At 45.2% G+C, this 19,398-nt stretch overlaps 1 protein-coding gene across 1 annotated transcript in view; it reads right to left on the bottom strand.

Moving 5' to 3' along the window:
• LOC139569942 (zinc finger MIZ domain-containing protein 1-like) overlaps nt 1-19,398 on the bottom strand; it is a 286,857-nt gene that overhangs the window by 107,923 nt on the left and 159,536 nt on the right. Inside the window, exon 4 of the mRNA XM_071391332.1 lies at nt 1,102-1,207. Coding sequence (XP_071247433.1) covers nt 1,102-1,207 — 106 coding nt within the window. The remainder of the gene's footprint in view (nt 1-1,101; nt 1,208-19,398) is intronic.

Here is a 19,398-nt window from a genome sequence, read left to right as displayed (position 1 = left end):
GTTGCAAATGAGAACTTGTTCTCAACTAGCCTACCTGGTTAAATAAAGGTGAAAAAAATAAATAATAATAAATAAAAATAACAGTGTGTGTTTTATTTCCTGGACAACCAGAGTTATGACTCCTACTGACCAAACCTCTACATTACAGCGGCAATTGCGGATCAGATTTTCCTCCTAACCCGAGAGAGAGAGAGAGGCGGCAACCACAAATCACACATTCTTCAAACGGCCACCGCAAAATATCCCACCGTAACCATGGTTACGTGCCTTCTGCCGAGCTCGCTACAGCGAACACATCTTCATTCTCCCCATGATCCATCATCATGCTGTTTCTGCTACAAAACAGACTGGCTGTTTCAGCCAGAAAACAGACTGGCTGTTTCAACTACAAAACAGACTGGCTGTTTCAACTACAAAACATACTGGCTGTTCCAGCGACAAAACAGACTGGCTGTTTCAGCCACAAAACAGACGTTTGGCTGTTTCAGCCAGAAAACAGACTGGCTGTTTCAACTACAAAACAGACTGGCTGCTTCAACTACAAAACAGACTGGCTGCTTCAACTACAAAACAGACTGGCTGTTTCAACTACAAAACAGACTGGCTGTTTCAACTACAAAACAGACTGGCTGTTTCAACTACAAAACAGACTGGCTGTTTCAGCTACAAAACAGACTGGCTGTTTCAACAACAAAAAAGACTGTCTGTTTCAGCTACAAAACAGACTGGCTGTTCCAGCTACAAAACAGACTGGCTGCTTCAACTACAAAACAGACTGGCTGTTTCAGCGACAAAACAGACTGGCTGCTTCAACTACAAAACAGACTGGCTGTTTCAACTACAAAACATACTGGCTGTTTCAGCGACAAAACAGACTGGCTGTTTCAGCGACAAAACAGACTGGCTGTTTCAGCGACAAAACAATGGAATGGATACAAGGGATGTACCAGTCATGGTTCGTATGGTTCGTATTCATTAGCGCACACCGAAGCAAAACGTTCTGCAACAAGGAAGCCAAAAACAAGTGTTTCTAGTGAATACGACCCTGGTCAGTGGATCTGCTGTAACATCACAACAACAGGAAGGAAGAGCTGGTCCTACCTGCTGATTTGGGAGTGAACTTGTCTCTGTTGGCAGCACACACTGCTAGGACCCTGTACCCCAGGTCCAGGTCATAACCTTGCTGCGCTGCCACCCGGCTCACCACCTGGACAGACAGAGACAGAGAGAGAGAGACAGAGAGAGAGAGACAGAGAGAGAGAGAGAGAGACAACACACAGTGGTAAGGAATGGAGGACTGTGAAGCACGGCATGGACAGACCAAACACACAGAACCTCTTGAAAACGAACTGAGCTGCTGGCAATAAAGTTTGGTCAATCATGATGACTAAACTCTCAAGAAAGAGAAAGAGAGAGAGAGAAAGAAAGAAAGAAAGAGAAAGAGAGAGAAAGAAAGAGAAAGAGAAAGAGAAAGAGAAAGAGAAAGAGAGAGAGAGAGAGAGAGAGAGAGAGAGAGAGAGAGAGAGAGAGAGAGAGAGAGAGAGAGAGAGAGAGAGAGAGAGAGAGAGTTTTGAAATAATCTTTATTGGGTCTGGGAGCCCACCACACAATAAATACTCATACAAAACCACAGTTACACATCAATTAAAAACACAACTCCAACTCCTCCTCCACAGTAACTAAACACAACAGCCTCTGAATACCCCATATACTCAAAAACAGATCAATATTGTTGACAAGTTTATAATAGGCAAACTCAACCCTTAGTCTCGCTGCCACCATTCCCTCCAGCATTTCCACCACATCCACAGACCCTTGTCCCCGAATACTGTTCTTTCGGGTCTTCCATATCGCTACTTTTGCTGCCCCTAACACAAAGTTAAGCAACACAACGACACCCTTTTGACTGAACCTGTACTTTGGCCCAAATATATACAGTTGGGAAGAGAAAACCTCTCCCAACGTTGAGAACCAGTCAGTGATCAGGTCAATCATCCCGACCAACCTGGGACACAGTAAAAACAGGTGTGCCAGAGTTTCAGACTCTGCACAGAATGGACACCCTCCCCAACAGTAGGGTCCAGGTGTACCAGATACATGTTGGACACCCCTCCCCAACAGTAGGGTCCAGGTGTACCAGATGCATGTTGGACACCCCTCCCCAACAGTAGGGTCCAGGTGTACCAGATGCATGTTGGACACCCCTCCCCCAACAGTAGGGTCCAGGTGTACCAGATGCATGTTGGACACCCCTCCCCAACAGTAGGGTCCAGGTGTACCAGATGCATGTTGGACACCCCTCCCCAACAGTAGGGTCCAGGTGTACCAGATGCATGTTGGACACCCCTCCCCAACAGTAGGGTCCAGGTGTACCAGATGCATGTTGGTGGCTATGGCTCCATGTATGATCCTCCATTGGAGGTCAGCTGTCCTCTTATCAATAGGCAGTTTGTATAATGATCGCCAACAGCCTTTTGGGGAAGCACCTGGACCAAGCACACCCGCCCACCTCGTCGTTTTTACCCCTTCCAGGGAAGAGGCATGGGACACCTTTACACATATTCTGTACATGGCCTTCTTCCCCACCTCCTTGAAATCCCCCAGCTCCGGGGTATCAAAGGAAAGCAGCATCCCCACGTCCTCCTCAAATGCCCCCACCACAGCACTAACAATCAGTGCAGGGAACACATAATCCAGACCCTCCTTCCACCGATCAGAATTGGAAGTGTCAGTCACATACTGACGATGAAGCACTGGCAAGGAGTCACAGACCTCAGCGACGACCTTCCTCAGTAGGCGAGATGATCGGATCCCCGCTCTTTCTCCCAGCTCCTCCAACGATCTGCTCCTGCTCTGCATCAGATGACCCAGCTTGGTGCACCCGACACCTAACAGGCATGAACGCAGGCTGGCTGAACCCAGAGCACTGGACTGGATGGCAGTGTTATAAAAAAGAGGCTCTTCAAAAAGCCACATCCCTGGTAGCGTGCCGGCCTTACGGGACTTGACCAGAATCCTCCAAGCCTGCATAACAGACTCATAGAATAGAGTCAGGCCATTCAACTCACCCCCCTCCAGCTTTAAGAGGAAAAGGTGCTTGTCTAAGCCCAAACAGCCTGCTCTCCTCATCAGTGCGTAGGCTGTGTCGACCCAGCTAGAACCGTCACTGTACAACAGTCTCTGGGCTGCTTGAAGCCGGAAAGCCATGATCCTAGAGGAAATGTCCACCAGGCCTTGCCCCCCCTCGTGCAGTGGCAGGTACAAAGCTGCAGCTTTGATCCAGTGTTGTCCAGACCAGAAGAAATTGACAAGGGTCCTCTGAAGCTCTTGTATCAGACCCTTTGGTGGCTGCAAAATCATTAGTCTGTGCCACAGGGTAGAGGCAGCAAGATTATTAATTACCAGTACCCTTCCCCTATAAGACAACTGGGGTAGCACCCATTTCCATCTTGACAGTCTGGCACACACTTTCTCCACTACACCCTCCCAGTTCTTTTTCTGAAAGACATCAGAGCCTAGAAAAACACCCAATGTCTTCATCCCATCTCTGCCCCACTGAAGCCCCCCTGGTAACCGTGGAGCGGACCCTATCTGAAGCTGACCTGCCCACAGCGCTTCACTCTTTCCCCAATTGACTCTAGCTGAGGAGGCACCCTCATACACCATTAAAGCGTCTGAGAGAACCTTAACATCCTCAGCCCCTGTAATAAAAACTGTCACATCATCTGCATACGCAGACAGTGCTATCGTGGGACCCTTCATTACACCTGGCACAGAGAAACCAGTAAGCTTCGCTCTTAAAAAACAAAGCATTGGTTCAATCGCCAGACTATATAACTGCCCTGAAATTGGGCATCCCTGCCTGATACCCCTTTGGACAGGGATGGGGCAACTCAAACCACCCCCCACCTTCACCATACACGAGGCCCCAGCATACAGTAAATTCATCCAAGACAAAAAAACATCCCCAAACCCAAAGGCTTTCATCGTTTTGAACAAATACTCGGTCAAAAGCCTTCTCCTGATCCAAAGAAAGTAAACCCACATTTACATCAGACAGTTTACAAATGTCTAGAACATCTCTTATCAGAAACAAGTTGTCAACAATTGAGCGATCAGGTACATAGTAGGACTGGTCCTTGTGGACCAACAATCCCAGATACTCTTTCAACCTGTTTGAGAGACATTTTGAAACTATTTTATATTCTGCACACAGCAAAGCAACAGGTCTCCAATTTTTTATGAGAGCCAAATCCCCCTTTTTTGGCAACAGTGAAAGCACCGCACGTTGACAGGATACAGGAAGAGAACCCTCATGAAAAGATTCACACACCACTTCATAAAAATCCTCCCCAATAGACCCCCAAAAGTGCTTATAGAACTCAGATGGTAAACCATCAATGCCAGGGGCTCGGCCTGTTGAGAGCTGCATAACTGCTGTGGACAGCTCTTGCAGTGTAATGTCAGAGTCCAATGCGACTCTCTGTTCAGGTCCCAATTTAGGAAGACCATGTAACAACTGTTCAGTACACAGAGAGTCACAATCCTCCGCCTTATAGAGGGCAGAGTAGAAATCCACGGCATGTTGACGCATTTCACTGTCATCCGTGGTCACCTTCCCATCAGGGAGACGAAGGCAGACCATCTGTTTACGTTGTAAAGTCGACTGTCCAAGGTTAAAAAAAAAGGCACTAGGAGCATCCATATCCTTGAGGGAAGCGAAACGAGACCTAATCAAGGCACCTTTCACTCTTTCATGCAGAAACGACCTCAGTTCATGTCTCTTGTCCTGTAAGTTCATGACTAGTCCAGGGTCGTTCTGAGTGAGCAGCTTCAATTCAATTGATTTGATGTCCTGTTCAAGGGCATTGATAGTCTCTTTAACTTCAATTTGAGACAAAGCAGTATACTGTTGACAAAATACTCGTATTTGGGCCTTCCCAACATCCCACCATTGTCTCAAGGACTCAAAATTCCCTTTTGTAACCCTCCATTTTTCCCAAAACAACAAAAACCTTTCACAAAACTTGACATCATGTAACAATTTAACATTAAAATACCAGTAAGGTGATGACCTTCGTGGACAGGACAAGTGAATATCAACAGTTATAATGTGATGATCAGAGAAACCCACAGGAGTAATGGCACACCTTCCAACCCTACTACAGTATTGATCAGATACGTACAACCTATCTAACCTTGCTGCACTGACACGACCTTCATTCACTTTCAACCATGTGTATTGCCTAACTTTTGCATTCCTTACTCTCCACACATCAGAAAGCTCTAACTCAGTTAGTAAGCCAGACAGGAAAGTGGCTGACCGCAGGTGAGGTTCTTCAGCGTTGCGATCAACAGTAAAATCCACAGTACAGTTCCAGTCCCCCCTACAACCATACACCCCTCTTGGTCACACTGTCTTAAGGTTTCTTTTATTTTATCAAACACAACAAGACGCTCGGTACCCTCATTAGGAGCATAAACATTCAAAAAAACAAACAAAAACCCCATAACATCCACCTTGACCAATAAAACCCGACCCTTGACAATCTCTGTTGTAGATATCACAGTCACCCCTAAACCTGAGGAAAACAAGATGGCCACCCCAGCACTGAAATTAGTACCATGACTGAGTATATGCTGCCCCTCCCACCACATTCCCCAGTCAACCTCATTATCCTCATCACTATGTGTCTCCTGTAGGAAAACTACATTAAGCCTTTTCTGTTTTATTTCTTCTAAAACCCAAGCCCTCTTATTTCTGTCCCTTCCCCCATTAATATTGAGAGAGCCCACCCTTAGTACCTCCATGTAGAAAAGAGAAAGGAAAAGCAGAAGATACCACAGAGAAACCAAAGAGAAAAAAGACACCCTATGAAGCATGATCATCATCATTATTTAAATCTTTTCTTATTAACCTGACCACGTTTCCCACCACCTTTTGCTGCTGTAACAGCAGTAACAAATTTCCTCAAGCGAAACCGCTTCTTCTCACTCAACTGGTCCAACCCCACCGTCTTCTGTAACATCACAGCTGACCTCACAAACTTATCAACATCAAAATATTCTGCCAATTTTACAGATTTCCCAAAAGTCTGATCCAGAAACCCATTTACCTCCTCTAGATCATAAATTGAGTCCTCACCAGCTGCTGTCATATCAGAAGAGATATCCATATCCTTCTCCTGATCCTCCTCAGCTGAGGCCACAGACCACTGACTCCCCTCTACCACATCCCTTTCAACACTCCCCACTTGCACCCCATCACTCGTACCAGGCATCTCCTCCACTACCTGGGAGACTAGCCCCACCTGAACCCCATTACCTGTGGTGGGCATCTCCTCCACTACATGAGAGCCCAGCTCCACATGAACCCCCTCCTGTACCCCATTACTCGTAGTGGGCATTTCCTCTACTACCTGGGAGCCTAACTCCACATGAAACCCCTCCTGTACTCCATTACTCGTAGTGGGCATCTCCTCCACTCCCTTGGAGTCTAGCTCCACATGAACCCCCTCCTGTACTCCATTACTCGTAGTGGGCATCTCCTCCACTACCTGTGAGATTAGCTCCACATGAACCCCCTCCTGTACTCCATTACTCGTAGTGGGCATCTCCTCCACTCCCTTGGAGTCTAGCTCCACATGAACCCCCTCCTGTACTCCATTACTCATAGTGGGCATCTCCTCCACTACCTTTGAGATTAACTCCATATGAACCCCCTCCTGTGCCCCAGTACTCGTACTGGGCACCTCCTCACCAGTCTGAGGAACTGGCTCTTCAGATCCATCCTTACCTTCTACAACAATATTTTTCTGCTGCATAACATCTCCCTCTGATACAAGTTGCAACTCCGTGGCCTCAACACGGATAACTTGTTCCTCGGCAACAGGTGCTTGTGGCTGCTCAACCACTGTCAGCCCACCTCTCCCTACATCAGTGGGCCCAGGCGTTACGATGACCACCTGCGCCCCTCCCTCTGCCTTCTCCCTTTTCGGGCAAGCATGTCGCTTATGGCCAACATCCCCACACTCAAAACACCGTTGACTACCCGTACTAGCATACGCCATATACATTCTATTGTCATACTTGACTTTAAACGATATCTCTAAAGTCTGCTCCGGTGAGTCCAAAAACATAAACACCTGTCGCCGAAACGACATAACCTGTTTCAACGCCGGGTGTTTGCAACCCAACGGAACAACCTTAATTGAGCTTGCAAACTTCCCAAAGCGCAATAACTCGCGCTCCAATAGCTCATTTGGAATAAACGGTGGTACATTTGAAATCGTTACCCTTGTTGACGGAGAAAAAAGCGGGGTAACTTGAATAAACATTCCCTTAAGAAGTACGCCCTGCTCAACCATACGATCAACAAGGCGCTCTTCCTTAAGAAATACCACCACCGCTTTATTCATCCGTGACGCATACGCAACATTATCGTATCCTACCTTCTCTCCTACCGCGACCAGAAACTCCTCCACCGTGACAGTAGCTTCAGTGACACACCTAAAGCCGTGCCGAAGTGACAGGGACGGCATTCCAATTCTGGAAGCCATCCCCGCCAAAATCAAGGTAATTTCGATACGAAAAAACCTAAATACTTAATTCTACCACACAACAAAAAAAATATATATAATAATCTTAATCATGCACAGAAGAAACCAAAGAATGCCACCAAGAAAGAAAAAACCGAAGGAAAGTTCTGAATATCTTACTCTACACAACACACGCGCTCACTCAATCAATCATTCAATTCCCAGCATGCACCAAACACTCCCAGCATGCAGAGAGAGAGAGAGAGAGAGAGAGAGAGAGAGAGAGAGAGAGAGAGAGAGAGAGAGAGAGAGAGAGAGAGAGAGAGAGAGAGAGAGAGAGACAGAGACAGAGATAGACAGAGAGACAGAGAGACAGAGAGAGAGAGAGAGAGAGAGAGAGAGAGAGAGAGAGAGAGAGAGAGAGAGAGAGAGAGAGAGAGAGAGAGAGAGAGAGACAGAGATAGAGAGAGACAGAGAGAGACAGAGAGACAGAGAGAGAGCGACAGAGAGAGAGACAGAGAGAGACAGAGAGACAGAGAGAGACAGAGAGAGACAGAGACAGAGAGAGAGAGAGAGAGAGAGAGAGATAGACAGAGAGACAGAGAGACAGAGAGAGAGAGAGAGAGAGAGAGAGAGAGAGAGAGAGAGAGAGAGAGAGAGAGACAGAGAGAGAGAGAGAGAGAGACAGAGAGAGACAGAGAGAGACAGAGAGAGACAGAGACAGAGAGAGACAGAGAGAGACAGAGAGAGAGCGACAGAGAGAAACAGACAGAGGCAGGCCTTTGTCGCCACAGTGCTCCGATGCCCACTGAGCAGCAGTATTAAGTGCAGCCCAACAGGCCACAGGAGCCATCGTAAATCACTGTTTAAGTGGCAGGGACCTCTTTGATTTACCCACGCCATTATCTGCAAAAGGAGGCCCCTTCCAATCTCTTTGACCTTTGACCTTTAAAGACATACAACTCCAGCAACATGCCTCCGCAGAAGTAGGTATGCAAACTAAATGGAACCCTATTCCCTATATAGTCCCTATGGGCATTGGTCAAAAGTAGTGCACTAAATCAGGAATAGTGTGTCATTTGGGATCCTGTCTATCCCTCTATCTCTAGTCCTCCTCCATTCTACCCCTCTATCTCTAGTCCTCCTCCATTCTACCCCTCTCTCTCTAGTCCTCCTCCATTCTATCTGTCTATCTCTAGTCATCCTCTCTAGTCCTCCTCCTGTCTATCCCTCTATCTCTAGTCCTCCATTATATCCCTCTCTCTCTAGTCCTCCTCTCTAGTCCTCCTCCATTCTATCCCTCTATCTCTAGTCCTCCTCTCTAGTCCTCCTCCATTCTATCCCTCTATCTCTAGTCCTCCTCTCTAGTCCTCCTCCATTCTATCCCTCTATCTCTAGTCCTCCTCCCTAGTCCTCCTCCATTCTAGTCCTCCTCTCTAGTCCTCCTCTCTAGTCCTCCTCCTCTCTAGTCCTCCTCCATTCTACCCCTCTATCTCTAGTCCTCCTCTCTAGTCCTCCTCCATTCTACCCCTCTATCTCTAGTCCTCCTCCATTCTACCCCTCTATCTCTAGTCCTCATCTCTAGTCCTCCTCCATTCTATCCCTCTCTCTCTAGTCCTCATCTCTAGTCCTCCTCTCTAGTCCTCCTCCATTCTATCCCTCTATCTCTAGTCCTCCTCTCTAGTCCTCCTCCATTCTATCCCTCTATCTTGACTCCCTACCGGAAGTTGAAGTTCCGTTGCGCCCATGGGGGAAGTTGAAGTTCCGTTGCGCCCATGGGGAAAGTTGAAGACAGACCCTGAGGATATTTCAGTAGAACACCATGGTCCTCTCTGCACCGTGTTATTATCTTTCTAAAGTATAGCCTAGACGTGACACCAGAAAAGACGGTAGCTTCTACATGCATATCTTTTGCCTTATTTATAGAAATATAGTCCCATTATGAGGAAGATATATGAGTGTGCGTTGTCTAATTAAAATCTAAACATGGATTCAAGGAAAATGTTTTCCAAAATGGTTATTTCTAGTTCCAGCCCAAACAGTCAAAAAACGAAGTTGTAATTTCAGAGTCTTTAATTGTAGAGGGAAGTCAGCAGAATTGTGTTGGTTTTCTATCGCGACGAGTCTAAACACACAGTTGTTTAAGGAACTGATCTGATAACACGTTCTACTTTCCTCTATTCGTTAGACTAGCAGCGATCTACCCATGGAGTCACATTTATCAAACGTATAGATCTACAAACGTATAGATCTACAAACGTACAGATCTACAAACGTATAGATCTACAAACGTATAGATCTACAAACGTATAGATCTACAAACGTATAGATCTACAAACGTATAGATCTACAAACTACTGCTACGTGTTATCCGGAACCACGCTTTTCAAAAATCCAAAAGTGCAACAATTAAATTAAAACACCAAAGCAATGAAGACACATATAGTTTACTGTACTTACCAATAGTAGGTAACTCCTCAAGGAAACATATGCAAATGAGTGTGTTTAGGATGTGAATATAGGCAAAGATCTGACAATGTCCAGTCTACTAGTGCTGCTACACCTCACTGTATAACTGACCACTGACTGGTGCCTCGACCCTCTACCTCTGTTAGTACTGTAAACTGGGTGGGCACAGTAGAGTGCATGAGGGTACAGTAGGTTACAGTAGACTACAGTAGGGTGAAGTAGGGTACAGTAGACTACATTAGGGTACAGTAGACTACAGTAGAGTACAGTAGGTTCCAGTAGGGTACAGTAGACTACAGTAGACTACAGTAGGGTACAGTAGGGTACATTAGGTTACAGTAGGGTACAGTAGAGTGCAGTAGACTACAGTAGACTACAGTAGGGTACAGTAGACTACAGTAGGGTGCAGCAGAGTGCAGTAGACTACAGTAGGGTACAGTAGAGTGCAGGAGGGTACAGTAGACTACAGTAGACTACAGTAGGGTGCAGTAGGGTACAGTAGGGTAGAGTAGACTACAGTAGGGTACAGTAGACTACAGTAGGGTGCAGTAGGGTTAGGTAGGGTAGAGTAGAATACAGTAGGGTACATTAGACTACAGTAGGGTACAGTAGGGTACAGTAGGGTAGAGTAGACTACAGTAGAGTCCAGTAGACTACAGTAGGGTACAGTAGACAACAGTAGGGTGCAGTAGGGTAGAGTAGGGTAGAGTAGACTACAGTAGGGTACAGTAGACTACAGTAGGGTACAGTAGCCTACAGTAGACTACAGTAGGGTACAGTAGACTACAGTAGGGTGCAGTAGGGTACAGTAGTGTAGAGTAGACTACAGTAGCGTACAGTAGGGTGCAGTAGGGTACAGTAGACTACAGTAGGGTGCAGTAGAGTACAGTAGGGTGCAGTAGACTACAGTAGGGTACGGTAGACTACAGTAGGGTGCAGTAGACTACAGTAGGGTAGAGTAGACTACAGTAGGGTACAGTAGACTACAGTAGGGTGCAGTAGGGTACAGTAGGTTAGAGGAGACTACAGTAGGGTACAGTAGAGTGCAGGAGGGTACAGTAGACTACAGTAGGGTGCAGTAGACTACAGTAGGGTAGAGTAGACTACAGTAGGGTACAGTAGACTACAGTAGGGTTCAGTAGGGTACAGTAGACAACAGTAGGGTGCAGTAGGGTACAGTAGGTTAGAGTAGACTACAGTAGGGTACAGTAGAGTGCAGGAGGGCACAGTAGACTACAGTAGGGTGCAGTAGACTACAGTAGGGAACAGTAGACTACAGTAGACTACAGTAGGGTAGAGTAGACTACAGTAGGGTACAGTAGACTACAGTAGGGTTCAGTAGGGTACAGTAGACAACAGTAGGGTGCAGTAGGGTTCAGTAGGTTAGAGTAGACTACAGTAGGGTACAGTAGAGTGCAGGAGGGTACAGTAGACTACAGTAGGGTGCAGTAGACTACAGTAGGGTACAGTAGACTACAGTAGGGTTCAGTAGGGTACAGTAGACTACAGTAGTGTACAGTAGGCTACAGTAGGTTACAGTAGGGTACAGTAGACTACAGTAGGGTGCAGTAGACTACAGTAGGGTACAGTAGACTACAGTAGGGTACAGTAGGGTACAGTAGCGTACAGTAGGGTACAGTAGGTTACAGTAGGGTACAGTAGGGTAGAGTAGGGTACATTAGACTACAGTAGGGTGCAGTAGGGTACAGTAGGGTACAGTAGGGTGGAGTAGACAACAGTAGGGTACAGTAGACTACAGTAGGGTACAGTAGACTACAGTAGGGTGCAGTAGACTACAGTAGGGTGCAGTAGACAACAGTAGAGTACAGTAGACTACAGTAGGGTACAGTAGACTACAGTAGGGTGCAGTAGACTACAGTAGGGTACAGTAGACTACAGTAGGGTGCAGTAGACTACAGTAGGGTCCAGTAGACTACAGTAGGGTGCAGTAGGGTACAGTAGGGTAGAGTAGGGTGGAGTAGACTACAGTATCAAATCAAATCAAATCAAGTTTATTTTATATAGCCCTTCGTACATCAGCTAATATCTCGAAGTGCTGTACAGAAACCCAGCCTAAAACCCCAAACTACAGTAGGGTAGAGTAGACTACAGTAGGGTACAGTAGACTACAGTAGGGTACAGTAGACTACAGTAGGATACAGTAGACTACAGTAGGGTGCAGTAGACTACAGTAGAGTGCAGTAGACTACAGTAGGGTGCAGTAGGGTTCAGTAGGATACAGTAGGTGGTTATTTCTCAACCACATCAAGAGCTATGTGAGGCTCTCTTCGTAGTGGTAAGTACTTAGTGTGCGTCCCAAATGGCACCCTATTCCCTTCATAGTGCCCTACGTTTCACCAGGACCTACATAGGGATCCATTCAGCACGCACATTAAGTCTACTCTGCTTCACCATACTGCCTATTAACTAAAATAACAGTTTCCCTTCGAGCTCTGGAAAAGCCTGGAGATTTTCACTGCAAGACACAGATTGAATTGATGAAATGGAGGAAAGGACACCTGCTGCTCATTAAACTGATAATACCAACAGCCAGCTGAATACTTCCTGGTTACAGCAGGACTGGTACTCATTAAACTGATAATACCAACAGCCAGCTGAATACTTCCTGGTTACAGCAGGACTGGTACTCATTAAACTGATAATACCAACAGCCAGCTGAATACTTCCTGGTTACAGCAGGACTGGTACTCATTAAACTGATAATATCAACAGCCAGCTGAATACTTCCTGGTTACAGCAGGACTGGTACTCATTAAACTGATAATACCAACAGCCAGCTGAATACTTCCTGGTTACAGCAGGACTGGTACTCATTAAACTGATAATATCAACAGCCAGCTGAATACTTCCTGGTTACAGCAGGACTGGTACTCATTAAACTGATAATACCAACAGCCAGCTGAATACTTCCTGGTTACAGCAGGACTGGTACTCATTAAACTGATAATACCAACAGCCAGCTGACTACTCCCTGGTTACAGCAGGACTGGTACTCAATAAACTTATAATACCAACAGCCAGCTGAATACTTCCTGGTTACAGCAGGACTGGTACTCATTAAACTGATAATACCAACAGCCAGCTGAATACTTCCTGGTTACAGCAGGACTGGTACTCATTAAACTGATAATACCAACAGCCAGCTGAATACTTCCTGGTTACAGCAGGACTGGTACTCATTAAACTGATAATACCAACAGCCAGCTGACTACTCCCTGGTTACAGCAGGACTGGTACTCAATAAACTTATAATACCAACAGCCAGCTGAATACTTCCTGGTTACAGCAGGACTGGTACTCATTAAACTGATAATACCAACAGCCAGCTGACTACTCCCTGGTTACAGCAGGACTGGTACTCAATAAACTTATAATACCAACAGCCAGCTGAATACTCACTGGTTACAGCAGGACTGGTACTCATTAAACTGATAATACCAACAGCCAGCTGAATACTTCCTGGTTACAGCAGGACTGGTACTCAATAAACTTATAATACCAACAGCCAGCTGAATACTTCCTGGTTACAGCAGGACTGGTACTCATTAAACTGATAATTCCAACAGCCAGCTGAATACTTTCTGGTTACAGCAGGACTGGTACTCATTAAACTGATAATACCAACAGCCAGCTGAATACTTCCTGGTTACAGCAGGACTGGTACTCATTAAACTGATAATACCAACAGCCAGCTGAATACTTCCTGGTTACAGCAGGACTGGTACTCATTAAACTGATAATACCAACAGCCAGCTGAATAATTCCTGGTTACAGCAGGAAAGGATACCTTTAAGCTAGGTTCTTATAGGCTGTGTCCCAAATAGAATACTAAACTCTACAGTTGAAGTGGGAAATTTACATACACCTTAGCCAAATACATTTAAACTCAGTTTTTCACAATTCCTGACATTTAATCCAAGTAAAAATGCCCTGTCTTAGGTCAGTTAGGATCACTACTTTATTCTAAGAATGTGAAATGTCAGAATAATAGTAGAGAGAATGATTTATTTCAGCTTTTATTTCTTTCATCACATTCACAGTGGGTCAGAAGTTACACTCAATTAGTATTTGGAAGCATTGCCTTAAATTAATTGTTAATAACTTGGGTCAAACATTTCGGGTAGCCTTCCACAAGCTTCCCACAATAAGTTGGGTAAATTTGGCCCATTCCTCCTGACAGAGCTGGTGTAACTGTGTCAGGTTTGTAGGCCTCCTTGCTCGCACACGCTTTTTCAGTTCTGCCCACAAATGTTCTATAGGATTGAGGTCAGGGCTTTGTGATGGCCACTCCAATACCTTGACTTTGTTGTCCTTAAGCCATTTTGCCACAACTTTGGAAGTATGCTTGGGGTCATTGTCCATTTGGAAGACCCATTTGCGATCAAGCTTTAACTTCCTGACTGATGTCTTGAGATGTTGCTTGAATATATCCACATAATTCTCCTACCTCATGATGCCATCTATTTTGTGAAGTGCACCAGCCTCCCCCTTTATCCTCCAAACATAACGATGGTCATTATGGTCAAACAGTTCTATTTTTGTTTCATTATACCAGAGGACATTTCTCCAAAAAGTCTGATCTGTCCCCATGTGCAGATGCAAACCGTAGACTGGCTTTTTTATGGCGGTTTTGGAGCAGTGGCTTCTTCCTTGCTGAGCGGCCTTTCAGGTTATGTCGATATGGGACTCGTTTTACTGTGGATATACTGTAGATACTTTTGTACCTGTTTCCTCCAGCATCTTCACAAGGGCCTTTGCTGTTGTTCTGGGATTGATTTGCACTTCTCGCACCAAAGTACGTTCATCACTAGGAGACAGAACGCGTCTCCTTCCTGAGCGGTATGACGGCTGCGTGGTTCCATGATGTTTATACTTGCGTACTATTGTTTATATAGATGAACGTGGTACCTTCAGGCATTTGGAAATTGCTCCCAAGGATGAACGGAACTTGTGGAGGTCTACAATTTTTTTTCTGAGGTCTTGGCTGATTTCTTTAGATTGTTCCATGATGTCAATCAAAGAGGCACTGAATTTGAAGGTAGGCCTTGAAATACATCCACAGGTACACCTCCAATTGACTCAAATTATGTCAATTAGGCTATCAGAAGCTGCTAAACCCATGACATAATTTTCTGGAATTTTCCAAGCTGTTTAAAGGCACAGTCAACTTAGTGTACGTAAACTTCTGACCCACTGGAATTGTGATACAGTGAATTATAAGTGAAATAATCTGTAAACAATTGTTGGAAAAATCACTTGTAGATGTCCTAACCGACTTGCCAAAACTATAGTTTGTTAACAAGACATTTGTGGAGTGGTTGAAAAACTAGTTTTAATGACTCCAACTTAAGTGTATGTAAACTTCCGACTTCAACTGTATATAGTGCTCTACTTTTCACTAGGGCCCATATGGCTCCATAGGACTCTGGTCAGAAGTAGTCCTCTATATAGGGAATATGGCTCCATAGGACTCTGGTCAGAAGTAGTCCTCTACAGTGGGGAGAACAAGTATTTGATACACTGCCGATTTTGCAGGTTTTCCTACTTACAAAGCATGTAGAGGTCTGTAATTTTTATCATAAGTACACTTCAACTGTGAGAGACGGAATCTAAAACAAAAATCCAGAAAATCACATTGTATGATTTTTAAGTAATTAATTTGCATTTTATTGCAAGACATAAGTATTTGATCACCTTCCAACCAGTAAGAATTCCGGCTCTCACAGACCTGTTAGTTTTTCTTTAAGAAGCCCTCCTGTTCTCCACTCATTACCTGTATTAACTGCACCTGTTTGAACTCGTTACCTGTATAAAAGACACCTGTCCACACACTCAATCAAACAGACTCCAACCTCTCCACAATGGCCAAGACCAGAGAGCTGTGTAAGGACATCAGGGATAAAATTGTAGACCTGCACAAGGCTGGGATGGGCTACAGGACAATAGGCAAGCAGCTTGGTGAGAAGGCAACAACTGTTGGCGCAATTATTAGAAAATGGAAGAAGTTCAAGATGACTGTCAATCATCCTCGGTCTGGGGCTCCATGCAAGATCTCACCTCGTGGGGCATCAATGATCATGAGGAAGGTGAGGGATCAGCCCAGAACTACACGGCAGGACCTGGTCAATGACCTGAAGAGAGCTGGGACCACAGTCTCAAAGAAAACCATTAGTAACACACTATGCCGTCATGGATTAAAATACTGCAGCGCACGCAAGGTCCCCCTGCTCAAGCCAGGGCATGTCCAGGCCCGTCTGAAGTTTGTCAATGACCATCTGGATGATCCAGAGGAAGAATGGGAGAAGGTCATGTGGTCTGATGAGACAAAAATTGAGCTTTTTGGTCTAAACTCCACTCGACGTGTTTGGAGGAAGAAGAAGGATGAGTACAACCCCAAGAACACCATCCCAACCGTGATACATGGAGGTGGAAACATCATTCTTTGGGGATGCTTTTCTGCAAAGGGGACAGGACGACTGCACCGTATTGAGGGGAGGATGGATGGGGCCATGTATCGCGAGATCTTGGCCAACAACCTCCTTCCCTCAGTAAGAGCATTGAAGATGGGTCGTGGCTGGGTCTTCCAGCATGACAACGACCCGAAACACACAGCCAGGGAAACTAAGGAGTGGCTCCGTAAGAAGCATCTCAAGGTCCTGGAGTGGCCTAGCCAGTCTCCAGACCTGAACCCAATAGAAAATCTTTGGAGGGCGCTGAAAGTCCGTATTGCCCAGCGACAGCCCCGAAACCTGAAGGATCTGGAGAAGGTCTGTATGGAGGAGTGGGACAAAATCCCTGCTGCAGTGTGTGCAAACCTGGTCAAGAACTCCAGGAAACGTATGATCTCTGTAATTGCAAACAAAGGTTTCTGTACCAAATATTAAGTTCTGCTTTTCTGATGTATCAAATACTTATGTCATGCAATAAAATGCAAATTAATTACTTAAAAATCATACAATGTGATTTTCTGGATTTTTGTTTTAGATTCCGTCTCTCACAGTTGAAGTGTACCTATGATAAATATTACAGACCTCTACATGCTTTGTAAGTAGGAAAACCTGCAAAATCGGCAGTGTATCAAATACTTGTTCTCCCCACTGTATATAGGGAATATGGCTCCATAGGACTCTGGTCAGAAGTAGTCCTCTATATAGAGAATAGGGGTCCATAGGACTCTGGTCAGAAGTAGTCCTCTATATAGAGAATATGGCTCCATAGGACTCTGGTCAGAAGTAGTCCTCTATATAGGGAATATGGCTCCATAGGACTCTGGTCAGAAGTAGTGCTCTATATAGGGAATATGGCTCCATAGGACTCTGGTCAGAAGTAAGCAAAGAGGAAAATGCTCATCCAGAGCCACTCCTAGTGGCCGGTGATTTTAATGCAGTAAAACTGAATCATGTTTTACCTCACTTCTGCAGTGAGGTACACACCAGCATGTCACCTGCACAACTAGAGGGATAAAGCTCTAGATCACCTCTACTCTACACACAGAGACACATATAAAACTCTAGACCATCTCTACTCTACACAGAGACACATATAAAACTCTAGATCACCTCTACTCTACACAGAGACACATATAAAACTCTAGATTACCTCTACTCTACACAGAGACACATACAAAACTCTAGATGACCTCTACTCTACACAGAGACACATACACAGCTCTAGACCCACTTCACTCCACACACAGAGACACATACAAAACTCTAGATGACCTCTACTCCACACAGAGACACATACAAAGCTCTAGACCACCTTCACTCCACACACAGAGACACATACAAAACTCTAGACCACCTTCACTCCACACACAGAGACACATACAAAACTCTAGACCACCTTCACTCCACACACAGAGACACATACAAAACTCTCCCTCGCCCTCCATTTGCCAAATGGGACCATAACTTTCTCCTCCTGATTTCTGGTTACAAGCAACAACTCAAACTGGAAGTACAAAGGAAAACTCAGCAGAGAGCTGCCCAGTGACATGAGCCTACCAGACGAGCTAAATACCTTCTATGCTCGCTTCGAGGCAAGCAACACTGAACCATGCGTGAGAGCACCAGCTGTTCCGGATGACTGTATGATCACGCTCTCTCTGACCTTGTCTGTAATTCCTATACGTTTCAAGCAAACCACCATAGTCCATGTGCCTAAGAACGCCAAGGTAACCTATCTAAATGACTACCACCCCTTGGTACTCAAATCTGTAGACATTAAATGCTTTGAAAGGCTTGTCATGGCTCACATCAACACCATCATCCCAGAAACCCTGGACCCACTCCAATTTGTTTACCGCCCCGCCCTCAACAGATCCACAGATGACGCAATCTCTATTGCACTCCACCCTGCCCTTTCCCATCTGGACAAAATGAACACCTACGTGAGAATGCTGTTCATTGACTACAGCTCAGTGTTCAACACCATAGTGTCCTCAAAGCTCATCACTAAGCTAAGGGCCCTGAGATTGAACACCTCCCTCTGCAACTGGATCCTGGACTTCCTGATGGGCTGCCCCCAGGTGGTGAGGGTAGGCAACAACACATACTCCACGCTGATCCTCAACACGGGGGCACCTCAGGAGTGCGTGCTCAGTCCCCTCCTGTACTCCCTGTTTGCGCACAACTCCAACACCATCATTAAGTTTGAAATGCATTATGTAAATCTACACTTCCGTTAGGAAGAAAGACATTATGTAAATCTACACTTCCGGTTAGGAAGAAAGGCATTATGTAAATCTACACTTCCAGTTAGGAAGAAAGGCATTATGTAAATCTACACTTCCGGTTAGGAAGAAAGGCATTATGTAAATCTACACTTCCAGTTAGGAAGAAAGGCATTATGTAAATCTACACTTCCGTTTAGGAAGAAATGCATTATGTAAATCTACACTTCCGTTAGGAAGAAAGACATTATGTAAATCTACACTTCCGGTTAGGAAGAAAGGCATTAAAGGCAAATGATATTCTAAAGACAGAGGGGTGTGTACCAACTAGTACACTGCTTTCAATAAGATATACTACAACAGTCATCTGAAGGTTAGGGACTATGCCAAGCTACCCACTGCACTGGCATGAGGAGAATGGACGTGTAATTGGACAAAGTTTATGTTGACTACTTGACTTCAGCCAGGGAGAAATGTTTACACTAGTTTGAAAAGGTAATATAGACACTGTGGAGGTTTGTCTACAAGCCTAAATCATTTTGGTTTCCAGTAGGATATCTTTAGCCTGGGTACCAGTTTGTTTAGCTATCATTCCACTCCTTGCCACTCTTGTCAAATGACACATAGTACCAGGAGTGGAAGGTTAGCACAAACAGACTGGATTTCAGGCTAAAGATATTCTACTGGAGACCAAAA

This window comes from Salvelinus alpinus, chromosome 3 (assembly GCF_045679555.1).
Source record: "Salvelinus alpinus chromosome 3, SLU_Salpinus.1, whole genome shotgun sequence".
NCBI classification, from domain to species: Eukaryota; Metazoa; Chordata; class Actinopteri; order Salmoniformes; family Salmonidae; genus Salvelinus; species Salvelinus alpinus.
This window is presented reverse-complemented; position numbering and strand designations above follow the sequence as displayed.